General features: G+C 37.5%; 2 protein-coding genes across 2 annotated transcripts; one reads left to right on the top strand and one right to left on the bottom strand.

Moving 5' to 3' along the window:
- Positions 1-674: 674 nt before the first annotated feature.
- LOC133798327 (probable sugar phosphate/phosphate translocator At3g11320) lies at positions 675-4,245 on the top strand. The gene is made up of 4 exons (XM_062236563.1): positions 675-1,566; positions 2,288-2,391; positions 2,549-2,777; positions 3,690-4,245. The coding sequence occupies exons 1-4, from the start codon at positions 1,126-1,128 to the stop codon at positions 3,834-3,836; spliced, it is 921 nt and encodes a 306-aa protein (XP_062092547.1). The 5' UTR covers positions 675-1,125; the 3' UTR covers positions 3,837-4,245.
- A 412-nt stretch (positions 4,246-4,657) lies between these two features.
- Positions 4,658-6,246, bottom strand: LOC133798328 (proliferating cell nuclear antigen-like). The gene is made up of 4 exons (XM_062236564.1): positions 5,892-6,246; positions 5,372-5,524; positions 5,189-5,283; positions 4,658-5,002 (listed from the first exon to the last, which is right to left on the bottom strand). Exons 1-4 carry the CDS (start codon positions 6,205-6,207, stop codon positions 4,805-4,807), a joined length of 762 nt encoding a protein of 253 aa, XP_062092548.1. The 5' UTR covers positions 6,208-6,246; the 3' UTR covers positions 4,658-4,804.
- Positions 6,247-19,073: the final 12,827 nt, after the last annotated feature.

Raw genomic sequence — 19,073 nt, 5'->3', positions numbered from 1 at the left:
AAAATCACATCCTATCTTCTTTATTTATATTTCCTTTAATTCCGATATTCTTTTTTTCTTTCTTTCTTAAAAAATTATTCAATAATAGATCAACAATTCACGTACACGCTTTTGTCGTCCACTTTTTATTTTTAAATTATATATTTGAGTTTTACTTTGTGCTAATGTGACCATAACGTTTGGAATTAAAAAGATAATGATATATCATATTGCAATTTTATCATTGTAAGTTGTAACAACAACAAGATTCACGTTTAAACTTCTAAACCCCCACATCCTTCCCAATCAAGTTTTACACAAATGATCCCCCAAAATAAAAAAGTTTTATACACAAATGAGAGGGAAAAAAAAGGAATATTAGTTATTAATTCACTCATAATAATACTTTTTATTTTCATTTACCATTAAATTTATAAAAATATATATTATAATATTTTTTTTAAATGAATAGTGTAAAATAGAAAGAATGTAATAGTCAAAGTCATTTTCCTATATACTTTTCTTGTACTATACATCTCTAAAACATTACAATTGAAGGGAGGGATAGGATAACACATGGGAAATAGTTAAACAGAACTACAAAACAAATAAGAAAATATTAATTCATTGTCAAATTAAAAAATAAAATGAATAAAAATAAAATAATGCCCCTATATGATATTACGCGTTTACCTTGTATACTTTTAAAACTTCTTTTTTCTCCTCCTTTTCTTCACTTGCAGAGAGCAAAAATCCTCGTCGGTTGTCCTCAAAGCTCTGATCTAGCTCGTTAATGTGATAAGACCCACCACCGTTTTTCATTCTCTCTCTCTAAAACTCCTAATTTTTCCGAGAAAAAAGTGGAGGAGAGGTGATAACAATACAATTTCAGACGAGAGTTTTGGCTTTTCTTTTTTTCCGCCATGAAATTCAATTCTCAGATCCATGGGAGGCCACCTTGTATTTCTCTGTAATACCCATCGTCATTCTCTGTTTGGTTTCGCCAATGCCCAGAATCGTTTGCTCTCAGTCAAACCCTAGCGGATCCATGCCCTTCTAGAACAACCCCACCAGAACCTGAAAACATTTGACCCATCTGTGTTTTTATTGGAATTTCAGCCGTCCGATCAAGACCCACCTCGCCAAATGAAGGGGAAGAGCCGTTTGTTTACGATCGGTCTGGTTACCTCGTGGTACTCCTCCAACATTGGGGTACTCCTGCTCAACAAGTACTTGCTTAGCAACTATGGCTTTAAGTATCCGATCTTCCTTACCATGTGCCACATGACCGCTTGTTCACTGCTCAGCTACATCGCCATAGCGTGGATGAAGATGGTCCCTATGCAGACCATACGATCTTGGGTCCAATTGATGAAGATCTCGGCGCTCAGCTTCGTCTTCTGCATTTCGGTTGTGTTTGGGAACATTTCGCTTCGGTATTTGCCCGTGTCTTTCAACCAGGCTATTGGGGCTACCACGCCTTTCTTCACAGCGGTCTTTGCCTACCTTATGACCTTTAGGAGGGAGGCTTGGCTCACCTATCTGACTCTCGTTCCTGTTGTTACCGGAGTCATAATCGCAAGTGGGGTATGAGCTTTTCCTCTTTTCTGATTCATATTCATTAATTTTATTAAGAATTAGTGTCAAATGTGGCTTTGGATCTTCTTTGGTATAGCTACGTTAATGCAAATTTATCAATTTCTTTGATTGTTAATGTACTCGTGGTTATAGATTTTTGTTTAGCTCTTTAAATAGGATTACTTTTTTCTTTTGTGTTCTCTCTATCATGCGGTTGAATGGGAATCCTTATATTTGATAGATTTCAATATATGCTTAATTTGTTTTAGGATATTGGAGAAGAAAAGAAGCAAAATTTAGAAGTTTAGAGGATATCATTAAGAACCTGAGTGTCTTATTAGTTTTTGTTCAGTGGATCCTAGTGCAATTCTTTTGCTTCATTGGGTGTGTGTTTGTCTTGGGTTTCAGTAGATAATTTTCCCTTTTCTGAAACTATTATCTTTCACCGACACTGCTTCCTCCTTTTGCACAATTTGTATTGCCCCAAAACTGAGACTTTGTGGGGTCTATCAAGGGTCCTAAATATGTTCTGAGTTTCTTTATTTTGTTTATGAAATTTTTCTGCCCAGCTTTTATTATTATTGAAACAAATCTGGATTTTGAACGAGCGGCACTGCCTCAGTTACATAGTTTATAATTAGGGAATGTTCGATTATGTTTTCTTATTCATATGTAGTTTATAGGCATGATCTTTTAACATTTCTCTCTCTCCTTGTTTTTGTGGCCATAGGGTGAACCAAGTTTCCATCTATTTGGATTCATAATTTGTGTAGCAGCTACAGCTGCAAGAGCACTCAAGTCGGTTCTTCAAGGAATTTTGCTTTCTTCTGAAGGGTATGGAATTATCACCCCTTTTACTAGTGCTTTATTACATATATATTTATATATAATTGGATTGGAGCTGCTTGGGAGGCTTTCTTTTAAAAAGAATCGTGTTTCTTTGTTTTGCAATGTTAAAATTGGGTTCTGAAATGAATGTCTTTTATTATAGGGAAAAGCTAAATTCTATGAACCTCCTCCTGTACATGGCTCCAATAGCTGTTATCTTTCTACTTCCTGCAACACTTATTATGGAGGACAATGTAGTTGGTATAACACTAGCTCTTGCAAGAGATGATGTCAAGATCATATGGTATCTACTGTTCAATTCAGCATTAGCATATTTTGTGAATCTGACCAACTTTTTGGTCACAAAACACACCAGTGCTTTGACTCTCCAGGTTCGTTTTCTTTCTTATCTACATTTGAATTCTTCTTGTATTTTTTAATTTCTAGATTATTGGAGTGGTACCATGTACCTGTGGGCATTGCCAAAACCTGTTAAAATATTTGGGCCCTAATCAAGTGATTTTAAGGGTTTTTTTTGTAAAAAAAAAAAAGTTATAGTTGAGAAGTCAGAAACATCAGATTTTTTGCTTCCCTCTGGACCAATCTTTATTTATTTATTTGCTGGAAGTAGAAAGGCTAATCGATTAAGTAAAATTCTCGTTATTAAATTAATAATAGGTATCTAAACATTTAAAAAATTTAGAAGCTGATTGTTCAAAATGGAGCCATGTATAGAAGTAATGTTTTCTACAATCCTTGTGCTTCTGGTAAAAAGTCAATTTGGGCAAAGAAACATTTATCTCTTCATCAGATATTGATAAACTTATTTCTATTTTAAAGTATGGAAGGATTGGGTGGTTGAAGACAAGAAGCACTCTAAAGGAAGATTATTCATATATTAGTTCATTTTGGGACTATTGTATATAGCTTTTGTACATCATTTTAGAAGAATAAACATTGGTTGTACAAAATCATGGATTGAGATGAATGTGTCATGAGAAATATCTTGTATTTGCTATTTGTAGTGGAAGAAATATTCAGATGAAATGAGGGGACTATTTAATTAGATTGAGATGGAAACAAGGATGATTTGGATTATTGTGATAAAAAAGGGTGGGGTAGAGGTGGGCCAGCGGAATAATCATCTTAGATGCTTTGTATTACCTGTTTCACTTCTGTCTACCAAGCTTGCTTTCTCGTTTTCTACTTTTGTATTATTATAGCAATTATTTTCTCCATCCAAGTTTTACTCTTTCATCTGAGATTTATATTAAAGCTAATTTAAGTTGTGTATGGCTCTACAGGTGCTAGGAAACGCAAAAGGGGCTGTAGCAGTGGTGGTTTCAATTTTAATTTTCAGAAATCCAGTTTCTGTGACTGGAATGATGGGTTACTCTCTTACAGTCATGGGAGTTATCCTATACAGTGAAGCCAAGAAAAGAAGTAAATGATACATCACCCTGGGAAAGCAGTAAATTGGATTTCCCAACATTTTGTTTTTCCTTGATGCAAGGAAAGCGGCAGCCTACCTGGACGGATCCTGGAGGCAAGTTTAGTTCCACATGTTATCTTTTGGTATCAGGCTTTTCTTTTTTCCCTCTACATTCTATTTTTTCATCTGGAAACCTCGGAGAGAGTGTTTTCAACTTGTATCAGCAACAGCGCAGGATTTAGTCATAGGAAGAAATTTAATAAGTGACACTCGTGTCTCTGTTATTCCCAGCTTAGGGTTATGGAGGAATATGTTCTTTATCTTTTATTCTTTTGGCATAGGGTTGTAGAATTGGTCTCCACAGTCACTCTGTTATTAAAATTTCTTATATTGATTAATTAATGAAGAAAACAATTATAATTTTGCCATTTCGTACTTTCATCTTTCATGTGCGTTTTATTTTTATCGTTTATCTATAACAAATTTGCTTACTGAGTTGGCTATGCAAACTTAACGCTTGTGTTTCCGAAAAAAGGTAGCATCCTCTAATTTGATTTCTTTTGAAAAATAAAGTATTGATCGTAGCTTGACTTGTGGTACATAAATTGAGACCTTGAGAATAGTAGAACTAACCTATTTGCAACCACATACCCATTAAAGTATAGTTATGGAGAAGTATTCAGCATATATCCATGAATGACAAAATCAGTCCAAAACATGTTAACATCTAAATTTGGTAAGGTTATAGATGAAACTACTACTCATCATCCATTACTTCTATTTCAGGTTTGTTTTCACCATCATTAGCCACATTCTCCTCCTTGGGTTTTTTTATCTCCAATTTTGGCTTGGTATCCCCGTTAAGCTCAACCTTAGGCGTGATATCTTCTACTTCTATAGACTCAGTCTCTTTTTTCAGCTTGGATTTTGGCTTGATTTCCACTTGAGGCCTGGACTCCGTTTGAGCTTCAATATCCTCTTCTTCTTCTATCTTGGGAGCCAAGTAGAACCTAACATAACCCATCTCTGCAACTTTGTACTCAACTGCAACTGGTATAGTTCGGACGACAAGCTTATCGTCACTTGGTTCGCCAATGGGGTTGCCTTAGTGAATGAATTCATATACCTCAGGGCAAAGGTCAAACTAACAGGCTCCTCCATTTCTATGATGGTTGCTTCTTCAGGCTGTAGATAAAGATCATGAGCTATACATCCATTTTCAACACCTTATATATCTAGTGAACCTCAAAATATCCATGTCTAAAACACAAGTTCAAATAAAAACAAAAACTGAATAGTGGCCAATTTCTTAAAAATAGCTTCCAATGCAAGACATTATATGAAGGAGAATGAGCTAAAAGAAAAGCTTACCTTGTCAATGGAAGCATTCTGCCTGCAAACAATATTAGCAGTGCCAATATCACCTCTAGTAGAGAACTTTACACCTTTGGTCACAGATATCACAACTGTAAAGTCTCATTTGTCCATTCTTTCAGTATGCCACAATTTTAAAAAAACAAAACGAACTCTTAGTTGTGAGAAAAAACACACTACCAGTATCACCAATTGTGCTAAGATCCTTGCAAATCCTAGCAAACTCAGCTGATGGCATCCGAACAATGGCCTGGAATTCTGCCTCTGGAATTCCAAGATGCTCGCTGTCGATGTCCATTAACTTCATCTCAAAATCAGCAATCTTATCTTGATCTTCATGCATGGAATTTTAAAGCAAACAATCCACAATTAGTGCATAATGCTATAGGAAAATAGCAAGAAAGCTCACAAATCAAACCCATATCTAAGAAGACAAGAAAGAAAAAGATAATGCCATAATACACACCAAAACTTTCTGAACTAATCAGAGAACTACTAAATATGCTTTGAACATTTATTTAACCCTATATTTTCTGCAATAAATAAATAAAAATAATTAGAAAACCCTAGGTACCAAAGTGACAACAAACCCAAATCATAATTTTCCAAGGTCTAAAGATACGAGGACCGTTTTTAAAAAATTGCGATGAAACAAAAGACATCAAGAAATGAAACGGGTAATTTTGGTTGGGGTTCTTACTGGGGCTTTCGAACATGAAGGTAACGGAGTCGGAGGCATCATCAGCCTTGATAGTTACAATGTCGTCGTTACCAGCGCATTTGAGCATCTTGGCCATGTTATTGAGGTTCATGCCCATGGAGAGGTTCCGGTCACAGCGATAGTGCTCGAACCCCTCGGATCGGAGAAGGGCGACGAGAGCCACATGGCTGGAGTCCATGGCTTGGAGGGAGAAGCCGGAGGCGGAGCAGTCGAAGTTGGCATCGTTGATAAGGTCTTTAAGCGATTCCAAAACCTTCTTCAGAAGACCACCTTGGACAAGTCTCAGCTCCAGCATTTTCGCCTTTGAGAGTTGAGAGAAAGAGGACGGAATGGAAAAAAAAAAACCACTGTCACAGTATATTGCTTAATGCCATTGTTGTATACCATTTCCCATAAATGCTGTTTTTCAATAGGCGGGAAACCAACTTTTTCCCGCCACAAGAAACATCAAAATGACATCGTGTAAACAACAAAGAAAGGATGAATATTGGTATTTTCGGTAAACGTGCTTTTAGATTGGATTTTTTCTTTTCTTTTTCTTTTTCTTTTTTTAAGGAGAAACGAGAATTTAATTAAAAAGTTAAAATGAAACCTAGCTCATTACAGGTGGAAAATAAGCAAATACAAATTTCTTATGGAGATGACCGAACATTGATTAACCAAGTCAATTATAATGATGTAACAAACCCTAGACACAAAATCTAGATAGGTAAGCTAATCTAAGCCCCCAAATAAAGACAATAAATAATGACCTGCCTTTTTTTTTTAATATAACCCTATGATAAATCGATAAAACGCACCAAATCGACAACCTAAACCATAAGGTACATACCTTAAACGTCTAAAATGGAAGGAAAATATATACTTTTTTTTTAAAAAAAATGGAAAGAATAGATGAGACCAAAAGAATGATAAAAGCCAAGTCCTTGAAGGACGGATGTGATAAACATTATTATTGAAAAAAACTAAACCAAAGATACAACCTAGAACACTAAACTAACAAATCAAACACTAAAGAAAACAAAAACAAAAAAAAACCAAATAGAAGGTCGCCATGAGAACTACCAGTGGCAGGGGCCACCATACACCACCAAGCCACATCACGACTAAAAGACCACTACCTGCCACCAAGGTGACATGCATCCATCAAAGAAGACGACCGAGAGCCCAAATGACCCACTACTAGACCTTGTTGCTGTCAAGCATGTCGAGGTCGTAACCACATCCCCAAAACACCACCACAAGCAAAAACGACACTGTAATGCTCTGGATAGTCAAGACCATTACACCGTGTGTTTTAAATAGTGTTGGGCTTGCTAATCAAGTTATTTAGAAATAAACATGTAACTAAGAGTAATTAATAGATTAGGGTTTAAAAGTTTTGATCATATGAACAGTTAGTTTCATTTAAAAGTTTGAGTCTATACATAGAATCCCAAAATAAATATTTACAAGGCATTTACAACTCCAAAGGTAATTACAACATAAGTCGGCTCAAGCGGTAAAATTAAGGTATGACTCTAGTCCCTCTTGAATCCTCGGTCGTGGCAGTCGAGCAGCTGCAAATGTACACGCCGCCCCTAAAGCTCTCCAACTCATGGCTGGTCCAGCTTCCCCTTTCCCTTACCTGCACCACATAGCACTAGTAAGCCAAGGCTCAACAAGAAAACTTAAATCAACAGATTCAAATAGGCAACAGAATATAAACAACAAGCTTAGCATTAACAACCCTGCTCAAACAAACACACAGTCTAAATTAAACTCCCAATGAGTTAGACAAGTGCAGACCGCACTTCTAATTATTTAGGTGGCATTCGGGCTAGTCGAGTGCATATTGCACTCCCAGGTTTCCCTAGCCAAAAAATAGCATGCATTCCGCACGCTTAATGTCGTCCCCTCCCTTAGGCCGAGCTTTCAAATCAAGTATAATCAAACATATAGTTTGCATAATACACAATCAAATGCAACATATGCAAGCATGCCTAATCAAAATAATCACAGGTATAATCATAGTCATATTCATTAACAGAGGCCCGAGCCCCAATTACAACCAGGGTGCAATTTTCTTACCTCGAGTCCCGAGCAAATAGCGTATGGCGATCCCAAGCACGAGCCTTACTTCCGAGCCCTAACGGTACAACCTAGTCACAACACAATAACGGATAACCATCAATAACTAACTAATTAAAAGCTTCAGGATTAATTCCTAGCCTCTGGGATCTCAAATTCTACTAAACCAGGTAGTAGAATCCTTCCTGAGCCTTTAGGTTTGAGTTCTCGAGCTTAAAATTCCCTTTTTGTCAAAACCTCCAATTTGAGCCGCGGCGCACCTCAAAAGTGTCGCGGCCTTCTGCAAGTCAGAGAACCACCCCCTTTCTACCCTGGACACACGTCGCGACGCAGGCCACCCAACGCCGCGGTGCTAAGGCAATTCAGAGAACTGCCCTAGCCCTTGGTTTCATGCGGGTTGCAACACTCCAAGAACAGCGCCGCGACGCAACCCCGCGAACCCAGAAAAGTTAGCGATTTCAGAAATCACTATCTCTTCCAAAACCCCTGTAAACTCAGTTTTTACCCCAAATTGACTATCCAAACTATTCCAGTAATTCAGATACACAATAGCTACAACCTATAGCTTCTAAAACATCCTCAAACATCAAAATTGACAAAATTACTATTGAGCTTGAACTTTAAGAACTTACCCAAAAATTCCAAAAGATCAACTCAAATTCTGAGTTTCAAGCATGATTCCGAGCTTCTTAAGGGTTTGCTAGTACCTAACCACCACCAATACCACCCTAACTGAGCTGAAAAATTAAGCAGGCAGGAATCCCTTAGCTATTTTCCTCAAGACATGAAGAACACAAAGGAGCTTAAAAGATCCTCAACTGAGCTGAAAATTTTGAATCCCTTAGCTAGCTAAGACTCCCACAACTCCCAATCTCCTCAAATGTTTAAATCTCCCCAGAAATCTTCTTCAATTTCCTAGCAAATCCTCTCCAAACTTAAAGAAAACTTCAAATGCTTCAAGAGAGATAGAAGTGAGATGCAGAGAATCATAGCTGAGTGTTTTGCTTGAATGACTAAACCCCCAGCAAAGGGTTGCCCCTTACTCTAATTATGTGGTCAAATGACCAATTTTCCCCTACACACTCTAACCTGTTAGGAACGATTCCTAGTGCGCAGCAGAAGTTGCGGTAATAGTATACAACAAAAATTTTCATATAAACAAATTTATATGAGGATCTTTTAATATACAATATGTTAATCAGTATATATGATATGTATATGAAAAAATAATACGAAATGATTTACCTCTTGTAGTCTATCAAGAATCCTTGAATATTTTCGTATGTATTTTGATCTTCTTATCCTTGCTAGAGTACTCACACCTAGATCTTCTAAGACGTTCTCTACACCTTAAGATGTGGGTGGGCACATAGAGAACAAGGATTAATTTTGTGAATCAAAAGTATTCTCAACACATGAGACTTTTGATTATAGGCTAGAGAGAAAAGGGTTTTGCTTTTGTGAAAAAGATGATAGTTTTTTCTTCTTTGATAAAAACTTGTTGTTTCTATTTTCTATAATATATAGGCATTATTATAATAATAATAATAATAATAATAATAATAAAATCAATCATCTTTTATAATAATAATAATGATAATAGAAAAAAAATCTAACATTCCATTTAAAAATGTTTTATCAATTAATTAAAAATAAAAATAAAAAACCAATATCTGATCAAATCAGATGTGCCACATGCATAGAGCAGTCCAAGCCCTATGTGTGTGGCCTATCCCTGAAAAATGAGATTTTAATTTTTTTCATGTGTTTTTATTTTAATTAATTAATAATTAGATATCCAAATAAGGTATCATCTTTTTAAGGAAAAGATAATAACTTAAATTTCAAAATTTGAATTTCCATTATCATCTTATTATTAATTAAATAAATATAATAATCAAAACCAATTTTGACTATCCATATTTATTTATTCACACTTAAATAAAATAATTGATTAAATTCAATTTATTCTATTTCTACAAAATTTCAAAAATTGCACAAATGCAATAATAAATTGTGCAACATCAATTATCACATAATTGCACATTTATCCTGAAGAATAAATATTTTCTCAAATAGCTCATTCACAGTTTAACCATTGTATCAACTCTTACCTTGATTAGTGTTGATAGAGCCGCCCCGGGGACCTATGGACCAATAATTCCAAGCTCCAACAAATAAAAGATTATTAACCAACACTTTTTGATTCAATAATCATATTTATTAATCTCGTGATTATTCCACAATAAGTATGAGACTAAACTCTTGAGAATTAAAGACATATTTACTGAGTACTTTATTGTAACCATAAAGTGTCCATTGATATAATCATTACATACAAATTAATCATCTATTGGTGATTCATAATTAAGTGGGAATAAAATTACCATTTTACCCTTTCTAATTATATCTTGATTCCTAGTGTACAATTGACTTTACTAGTGAAGGTTAATTCATAATCTGATTATGAATTTGATGTCAATAACCTTTTCAATTCCAAAATCCAACCCAATAGGGAATCATCATTCAATCTATAAGAAGGTACAGATTCCATATATGTTAAGCTATGTCCCCAGCCATATACATCATTGAGTCTCCAAAACAATAGTTCTTTGCCTAATCATTGTGACAAACCGTAACGCATGAATCAAAGATCAAATGACATACATAGGAGTTCATAGTAACTTCAGGATTAAGATTAGTTTGTATATGATCATCAGTTAGTGTGTTTTATAATACTATGAAACAATATTTAAACAAGTATTATTAAATCACATCTGGTCCAGTTTTGCATATTCTAAACATGTAAAGTACCTCCACTAAAGTGTCATACTACACTAGTAACCCGGATTTAGGTCGCATATATTCATAATACTAGTGGACCGTACTAGCAGTAATTAATCTAAAGATTCCATAACTTTATTTTACTGTGAACTATTTAAGTCCATTATCTCAACCTCGATCCTCTCATACCAATATGAGATTGAGACCACATATATGAACTTGGGAGTTTTCTGATATTTACTTAATATTTTTAGCAATAATATAGTACATAAGCTACATATATACAATAATTCAATTCATTCATTTATTTCATTAAAACCATTGTCTACTACAATTGCTTTAAGGGCACAATTCTCAACAATCTCCCACTTGCCCTAAAGAAAATGAGGCATTTCCCTTAACCCCATGATTCTACATGACCCTAAAAAATATTTAATAGATAAAGTCTTTGTGAACGGATCTGCAAGATTATCTTCGGAGGCAATCTTCAAGAAAGCAACATCTCCTCGGTCGACTATCTCTCGGATCAAGTGATATTTCCTCTCGATGTGATTTCCCCTCTTGTGACTTCTGTGTTCCTTTGAATTAGCTACTACCCCACTGTTATCACAGTACATAACAAGCGGCTGGTCCATGCTTGGAACAACTTCCAAATCAATATAGAACTTCTTGAGCCACACAGTCTCTTTAGCTGCTTCACAAGCTGCTATGTATTCAACTTCCATGGTGGAGTCTGCATTACTGGATTGTTTAATACTTCTCCAAACTACAGCACCTCCTCCAAGTGTGAAAACTGATCCAAATGTCAACTTTCGACTATCTTTGTCTGATTGAAAATCAAAATTAGTATATCCAGTGGGGTTCAGGTCTCCACCTAAATACACAAGCATGTAATCTCTTATATGTCTAAGATACTTGAGAATATTCTTTACTGTTGTCCAATGACTCAATCCAGGATTGGATTGATAACGGCTGACTATCCCTACTACATAACAGATGTTAGGTCTGGTGCATAACATTGCATACATTAGACTGCCTACTACAAAGGCATAGGGATACTGTCTCATGTCCTCCTCTTCCTGAGGTGATTATGGACATTGTTCTTTAGACAATTTAACTCCTGACCGGGTAGGCATAGTTCCCTTATTGGAGTTTTGCATGCCAAAGCGTTCTAGCAGTTTATCAATATAAGTTGCTTGAGATAGTGCCAAAATGTTGTTCTTTCAATCTCTATAGATCTGAATTCCCAAAACATATTTGGCTTCTTCCAAATCTTTCAGTTGGAATTGCTCAACTAACCATTTCTTTACTTTTGATAATGTTTCTATGTCATTTCCAATTAGTAGAATATCATCAACATAAAGAACAAGGAATACCACAATCTTATCTTTGATCTGTTCTAGCACTTTATCAATATAATTTTCTTGAGACAGTCCAATGCTCGATATTGGACTTTAACTTGTAAAGTCCACCTTCAGACTTTGCATAACAAATGTCAAAACCATATTTTGAAATAACTGTTTACCCAAAAACAACTGCTCATGACGTGGTAGGTATTTCTCACACGTGGATGACACGTGGAAGAATTGAAATAAGCGGTACTGTTCGGTTATCGACCAGCTACACATTGCTTCATCAAGACTGACTATTAGTTACGACCAGGCTGGTCATATGATTCGGTTTATTCCCTTATAAGATTGTGATCTTGTAATAATTATATTTATTATTTCATCTTTATTACCTTGATACACGGATATTAAGGAGAGTTAAGGCCCAATGGCCCATGTAACCCCCCTTGAGCCTATAAATATGCATGAAATAGCTCAAGGAAGGGACTTTTGACTTTTGAATCTTTTTCCTGAATATTGAGAGAGAGAGTCTATAGTGCGATTATCCATCATCTTATTGTAATTCTCTCAAGGTTAGTGAAACTCAAGAACCCTAGTTCGTTGATCACGGCATTGGGATTCAATATTAATAATAGCACTAAGTGGACGTAGGTCATTACCATTCATTGGGGCTGAACCACTATAAATTGTTGGTGTTTTCTTCTTTACCATTAGATTAAACTCTTAATTGTCATCTCATTTCCTGTCGTATATTTGACTCCATGTCATTGGCCAAATTGAGGGTCAACATTTGGGTGCTTTCATTGAGAGATTGATAAAAAACTGTAAGAAAATCTATGGCAAAGACATCCAAGAGGGCTGGACAGACCGCTGGTGCTGCATCATCCCAACCTCCTCCCCAAAATGTGGCTGAGAATGAACCACATTTGGAGTTTGAAGAGGAGGAGTTAGATTCGGAAACGCTAAGGGGCAACACTGGGGGTGTTGCAGGATGAGTTGGCTAATCTGAGGGCCAATCAAGAAAATGTTGCGGAGACAATGGCGCTATAGCAGAGAGAAATAGAACGCCAACGTCAGAAGCTGAGTGAGCGGCAAGCGGACATGGACCGTCGACAGAGGGATGCCATGGCCACTCTCGAAGCAGCCATCCAATTGGCTCGGAGTCAGGCTGTGCCAGCCTCTCAGCCAGATCAGCCACCGAGTGCGCCTTCTCAGAGGACTCCCAATCCTAGTCCTCCACTCCAGCCAGCAAGCCCTCAAAGGCCGGAGCAGCCACATGTGGCTCAGGATGATGTCCCAGCTAGGGATCCTGAGCAACAACCTCCATCTCAGGCTGGTCGAGGAAATCCCTAGCGCCCGAGGTAGAATAGGGCCGGGCAGCCGCCCCGCAGCCCTAGACGCCCAGGGGACGAAGAGCTGAATCCACTGAGCAGGGGACAGCGTCCTTCTGCCAACAGAAGGAACAACGAATCAGGCTCTACGGTCAGGGGCCCCCCACGGCATAATAATGCCCGGGGACCCAACGACCAGCGCAGGCCTCCCCCTGACGCTTGGAAAATGCCAGCCCGAGGAGCAAATAGCGTGAACAGCCGGTCACGCCATAGTCAGCCATAGTTTAGAGATGACCATGACTGTAATGAAGCCGATTCCGGCAAAGGAAATGCTGGTCGGAGGAATGAGGAAAAGGGTGGAGGCAGAAGCCCCCCACCTAGAGAAAATAGGCCAGCTAGCCATAACGCTGGGGGGCAACCCAGGCAGCAGAATGTCTTTGATCGGCTAGGGGTTAGTGAGCAGAGACGCAGGGATCACGATTTAAGGGACGTACCCAATGACCATCGTGAAAGGCATGATGAGTACGCTCCCCTGGCTCAGGTCACCCCTACGGTCCCAGAACCGATTCAGGCTCAGATTGATGCTCTGAACCAGGCAGTACAACAACTGGTCGGGGGACGAACGTCCCATATAGAGTACTAGGGGTGTTCATATAAACTGCAAACCGCGGTTTGGAACCAAACCGCACCGCACCAAACTGCCAAAAACCATAATGATAACTCTACAAAATAGAGTTATTTTAACACTTTTTATGTGCTAATTGTTGCTTAATTCTTGAGTTTTTAATTGATTTATTAAATTTTTAAGTAATTTTAAATTTATGGGGTTTATTTTGATTTTATAGATTTTTGTGTATTTTTATAGTTATATTATTGTAAAATGTTATAGTTTAATTATTTAAAATTAACATTGTTAAGTTAGGAGTAAAAAGATGCAATTTTGAGCTTAAATGTTTAAGTAAATTAAATTTTAATTAATATTTTCATGGAACTTTCGTTGTATTTTATTATTGAAAGTATTTAGTTTTAATTTAATTTATGTTTATTTTGTAGAGAATTTGTTGCATTTTTACTCTTGAAAAGAAAGAAAAATGAAGGAAAATGTGGTATTTTCAAGGAAAATAAGGGGAAAATAGCATTTTTCAAAGGCCCAGTGCCTCCAGGCCCGCTGGCCATTTCCCAGGCCCAAAGCCTGGCCCTCTTCTCTGCTGCCACCCAGCAACTCCACGTGCCAACATCACTCCTGCTCTCCAGCCGTGCACCTCCAAGCTTCCCCAGCTGCTCCAAACTCCATGGGCCAGCCTACCCACCGAAGCACTCATCAACCAACAAGCCCAATTCGGCCCAGCCCCTTCAGCAGCTGCTCTTCTTCCAGGCCCACGCCTGATGCCAGCATTCGGCCCACATCAGCAGCAGCTTCCCGAGGCCCACGACAGTACCCAGTAGCTGAATCTCCCAACCAAAGTTCACCCAATGCCTCAGCCATACACCACACGCCTGCCCTTTCCCCAGCCGTGGTCCAGCTGCTGCTCCCCCACGCCCAATTCAGCCCCAAGCCTACCAAAACACCCAGGCAATCCCCTTGAGCCCATCAAATTGCTACAATGTCCCTTTGTCCTTTTTCAAAAAAATGCCACATTTTTTACCCAAACTTTTCTACACATTTTACCCCAAAACATCATTATTACACCCTATAATTTACCCCTATTTTCCATATTATAATTAATTAAATTAATTTATATTGATTATTTTAATACTCATTTTTTGGCTATAAATAAGGGATTTGGAGTCAATTTGAGTGGAGAGGTTAACATACCACACACTTACCACATTTCAAAACCTCTCTATTCTCTTCATCTTCTTCTTCTTTTTGGTTATTTTCTATGTATTTTTAGAGGAACAATTTGGGGGTTCATCCTCCAAATTTTCCTATTTATGTTTATAATTTTTTTGTTTGTATTTTCTATTCTAGTTATGAGTTTATAATTTTTTTAAGATTATTAAGGTGATGATGAAACAATAAGTAACTAGATAGTATTTATTTTGTATGTTGATTTCCCATTTTGTACAACAAAGTTTATGGAATTTTCTTCTTCAAATATCTTCTTTCATCTTAAATATCATGTATTTTGGATTGTTATCACATATTTACACTTTGTTCTTCATTAGTGCAAAAACATAATATTCTTTGTGTAAGACGTGTCATTAAATTGTACACATCCATGCTTAGAACAAAAATATTATGTTTTGCCTTATAAATAATGTTCATTGATTTATTTGTTATTTCATTAGATTGATTTACATTAAATGCTTTGAAATTATAATTTTGAAAAGTGAAGAAAAATCTTATCTTTTTAGAAGAAATTTGTGCTTAAAATTATAAATCTATTTGGAAAATGATAGTTTGATTTATTTTAACTATCACTAAAACTTGGGAATCAATGTACTTATAAATATTATTGAACTTATATTTTTTGGATTCTAATCCTTAATAATCTTATTTTACCATCTTGTTTACAATTATTAATTTAGTAATATATATTGTCTTTAATTTATATATTATTGTCTTTTATTTTATTTTCATTATTAAAAAATCTCTTCAATCTTTGGAGCTAGGTTAGAATTTATTAATTTTGATTTAAAATAGTTTTCTTTTCGATTTTAGACAACTCCTTTGGGTTCGACATCCTTGCTTACACGATCACTATTCTATATGAACGATTCGTGCGCTTACGATATAAATATTTAAAACATACTCATTTTTGGTCCATCACGTAACCAATGAAACCGTTTTCCAATGGTCGGTTTAACCGGACCGCTCAACTTTAATGGTTTGGTCACGGTTTCTAATTTTCTAAAACCAATTAAACCGGACCGGACCATGATTTTTTCTAAAAAAATAATTTTTAGAAATGATGGTTCAAAGGTTTGAACCCCTACACTTAAGTTAATATAAAGTCTACCAAACTATCCAAGACAAACAATTTAATTGTTTATGATATGTTTTTAGTAGTATTTAATACATGCACAAGTTTCTAAAACTAAAAAAAAGAAATGTAAAGTCCCACATTGTTTAGAAAGTAAACATTTCTTTTTCTCACTTATATAAAATGATTCAAAATACTTAAACTTACAACAACAAAGACAATAAGCTTCTTGTAGACTTTTATGGTCTTAAAAGTAAAGCCAAAATTATAATTATTTAAATACAATTATTTAGTTAATTATTTTATAATAAAAAAAGTTTTAAATTTTAATAATTTGGTTATATGGTTAAAACCAAACCAAACCGCACCAAACTGTTTATTTATGGTTTGGTTTGGTTTTTTAATTTTAATGGTTTGGTTTGGTTTTTCATTTTGAAAAAACTTCATGAGCGGTTTGGTTTAAAAAAAATTCTAAACTGCACCAAACCAAACCGTGTATACCCCTATAGAGTACGATAGGAGGAGGGGCACTCCCTTTGTACAGAGGATTGCTGCGGCCGAAACCCCAAGTAAATTCAAGATGCCAACACTGCCGAACTTTGATGGGTATGGACAGCCAGTGTCTCACGTTAACAAGTTTGAGATACAAATGGATATACAGAAAGTGTCGGAAGGTGCCCGCTGCAGGATCTTCCCCGCGACACTATCTGACACCACCCATGAGTGGTTCTTTAAGTTCCCTCCTGCTAGTATAGTATCTTGGGAGATGTTCGTGAAGGAATTTTACGGACAATTCTATGCGAGTTGTGTACACCCCACAGAGGCTAACCAGCTGGTCGAGATACGCTAGAAGGAGGGAAAGCCCTTAAAGGAATATGTCCAGCGCTTCATGCGAGCAGCAGCTGGAGCCAAGACAGTGGGTGACGAAGGCAAGATGATGGCCCTAACTGCTAGGGTTGGGCGCCATTCACCCCTCTGGAGTAGCCTAAGAAAGAATGGGGTAAGGAGTACCCAGGAGTTTTTGGATCGGGCTGATCGATATATCAAGCTCGAGGACGCGATTGCCAATGAGTGGAAATCGCCAACAAAAGACAAGGGGCCAAAGGAAGAACTCACCAAGGCCGCCAACGGGTCGGAGAAACCCAATGGCAATGGCAACGGGAATGGCAATGGTAGGAATGGTGGAAAACGGGCGAAAAATGAGCCCTCAGCTTTTGAGAATAAACGCTCCAAAGGCAATCGATACGAGCCGAGATTCGCCAACTACACGGCACTTGTCGAAAGTCGAGCGGAAGTCTACCAGGCGACCAGCTCTAACGTGCCTTATAAATGACCCGCACCTATAAAGAAAGATATCTCCAAGAGAGATACGACGAAGTTTTGCCATTTTCACAATGACTATGGGCACAACACTAACGAATGCAACCAGTTGAAAGATGAGATTGAGTTCCTGATTAGGCAGGGACATCTAAAGAGATATGTGCGAGCCGCATGAGGGTCTTAGCGAGAGGCTCAAGGTGGCAACGAGCAGGCGCCTGCACGCCAATGCTCGCCACCTTTACAGCTAGCTCCTGTGGCAGGCACTCTTCTCACCATCTGCGGTGGCCCACACCTTGCAGGGGACAGTGGGAAGGCAAGGGAGCTATATGCTCGAACCCTACGCCACGACCATGACATCGAGATGATGAGTGTGGAGGATCGAGCACCAAAGAAGGCTCGAACAGAGGAGGAGTTGATAACCTTCTTTGAAGATGATGCCCAGCACGTACGATTCCCACACTCCGATCTGCTGGTCGTAGACGTGCAAATCGCCAACATGATGGTGAAGAGGGTGTTTATTATGTAAGCAAGAGGCTAATTGGAGCGGAACTGCGGTATCCACCAATTGAAAGGTTAGCCTATTGCGTAATTTTGGCCTCTAGGAAGCAGTGGCCTTACTTTCAAGCTCACCCAATCACGGTTTTGACCAACCAGCCTCTATGGAAAGTTCTGCAAAAGCCAGAGGCCGTGGGTAGATTGTTGAAATGGGCAGTCGAACTTGGGCAGTTCGATATCTCTTACTTGCCGCGAGCAGCGATAAAAGGGCAAACCCTGGCTGACTTCATTGTAGAGTTCACTGAACTTACAGATAGCGAGCAAACTGAAGAGCCTGAAGAGCATAAGTCTCAAAACCAACCTCCCTCATGGAAGTTATTGATTAGTGGTGAAAAATACACATTTATTGATTTTAATAGTCAAAATAAATTAAGTTTTAATTAATGTTTTCATGGAATTAATATGATTTATTTTATAAATGAAAATATTTGATTATGATTTAATTTATTATTATTTTGTAGGAATTAAAGTGTATTTTGGCACTTGGAAACAAAGAAAAAAAAGAAAACAAGAATGGAAGAATTAGAACTGAAAATATAGTGGAATTGTGGCATTTTTGAAGAAAATAGGCCCAAACCGAAGCTCCAAGCCCAGGCCCAACTCTTCCTTCATGCTTCCCCCAGTTGCTAGGTGTCGTGCTCCTTTCGCGCCATGTGTCCAGGTTATCCTTGCTCCTCCTTGTGCCACATGTCCAGGACATCATCAACTTCCTTTAGCATCAAGCTCCCAACGTCAATACAATCCAAGCCTTCCCAGCAGCCATTCGCAGGCCCATCATTTGAAGCAGCCCACTCCTTCCAGCAGCTCTTCACACCCAAGGATCCC

This window comes from Humulus lupulus, chromosome 8, assembly GCF_963169125.1.
Source record: "Humulus lupulus chromosome 8, drHumLupu1.1, whole genome shotgun sequence".
Classification (NCBI taxonomy): Eukaryota; Viridiplantae; Streptophyta; class Magnoliopsida; order Rosales; family Cannabaceae; genus Humulus; species Humulus lupulus.
The sequence above is the reverse complement of the archived record's forward strand: the minus strand, read 5'-3'. Positions and strand labels throughout refer to the sequence as shown.

Bases quoted from the DNA above. Each gene is read 5' to 3' on its own strand.
- LOC133798327 (XM_062236563.1), top strand. From the start codon at position 1,126: ATGAAGGGGAAGAGCCGTTTGTTTACGATCGGTCTGGTTACCTCGTGG. The intron at 1,567-2,287 runs GTATGAGCTTTT...TTGTGGCCATAG, and splicing joins GAGTCATAATCGCAAGTGGG to GGTGAACCAAGTTTCCATCT. The intron at 2,392-2,548 runs GTATGGAATTAT...CTTTTATTATAG, and splicing joins ATTTTGCTTTCTTCTGAAGG to GGAAAAGCTAAATTCTATGA.
- LOC133798328 (XM_062236564.1), bottom strand. From the start codon at position 6,207: ATGCTGGAGCTGAGACTTGTCCAAGGTGGTCTTCTGAAGAAGGTTTTG. The intron at 5,525-5,891 runs GTAAGAACCCCA...CCATGCATGAAG, and splicing joins CTTCATGTTCGAAAGCCCCA to ATCAAGATAAGATTGCTGAT. The intron at 5,003-5,188 runs GTAAGCTTTTCT...CTTTATCTACAG, and splicing joins AGAATGCTTCCATTGACAAG to CCTGAAGAAGCAACCATCAT.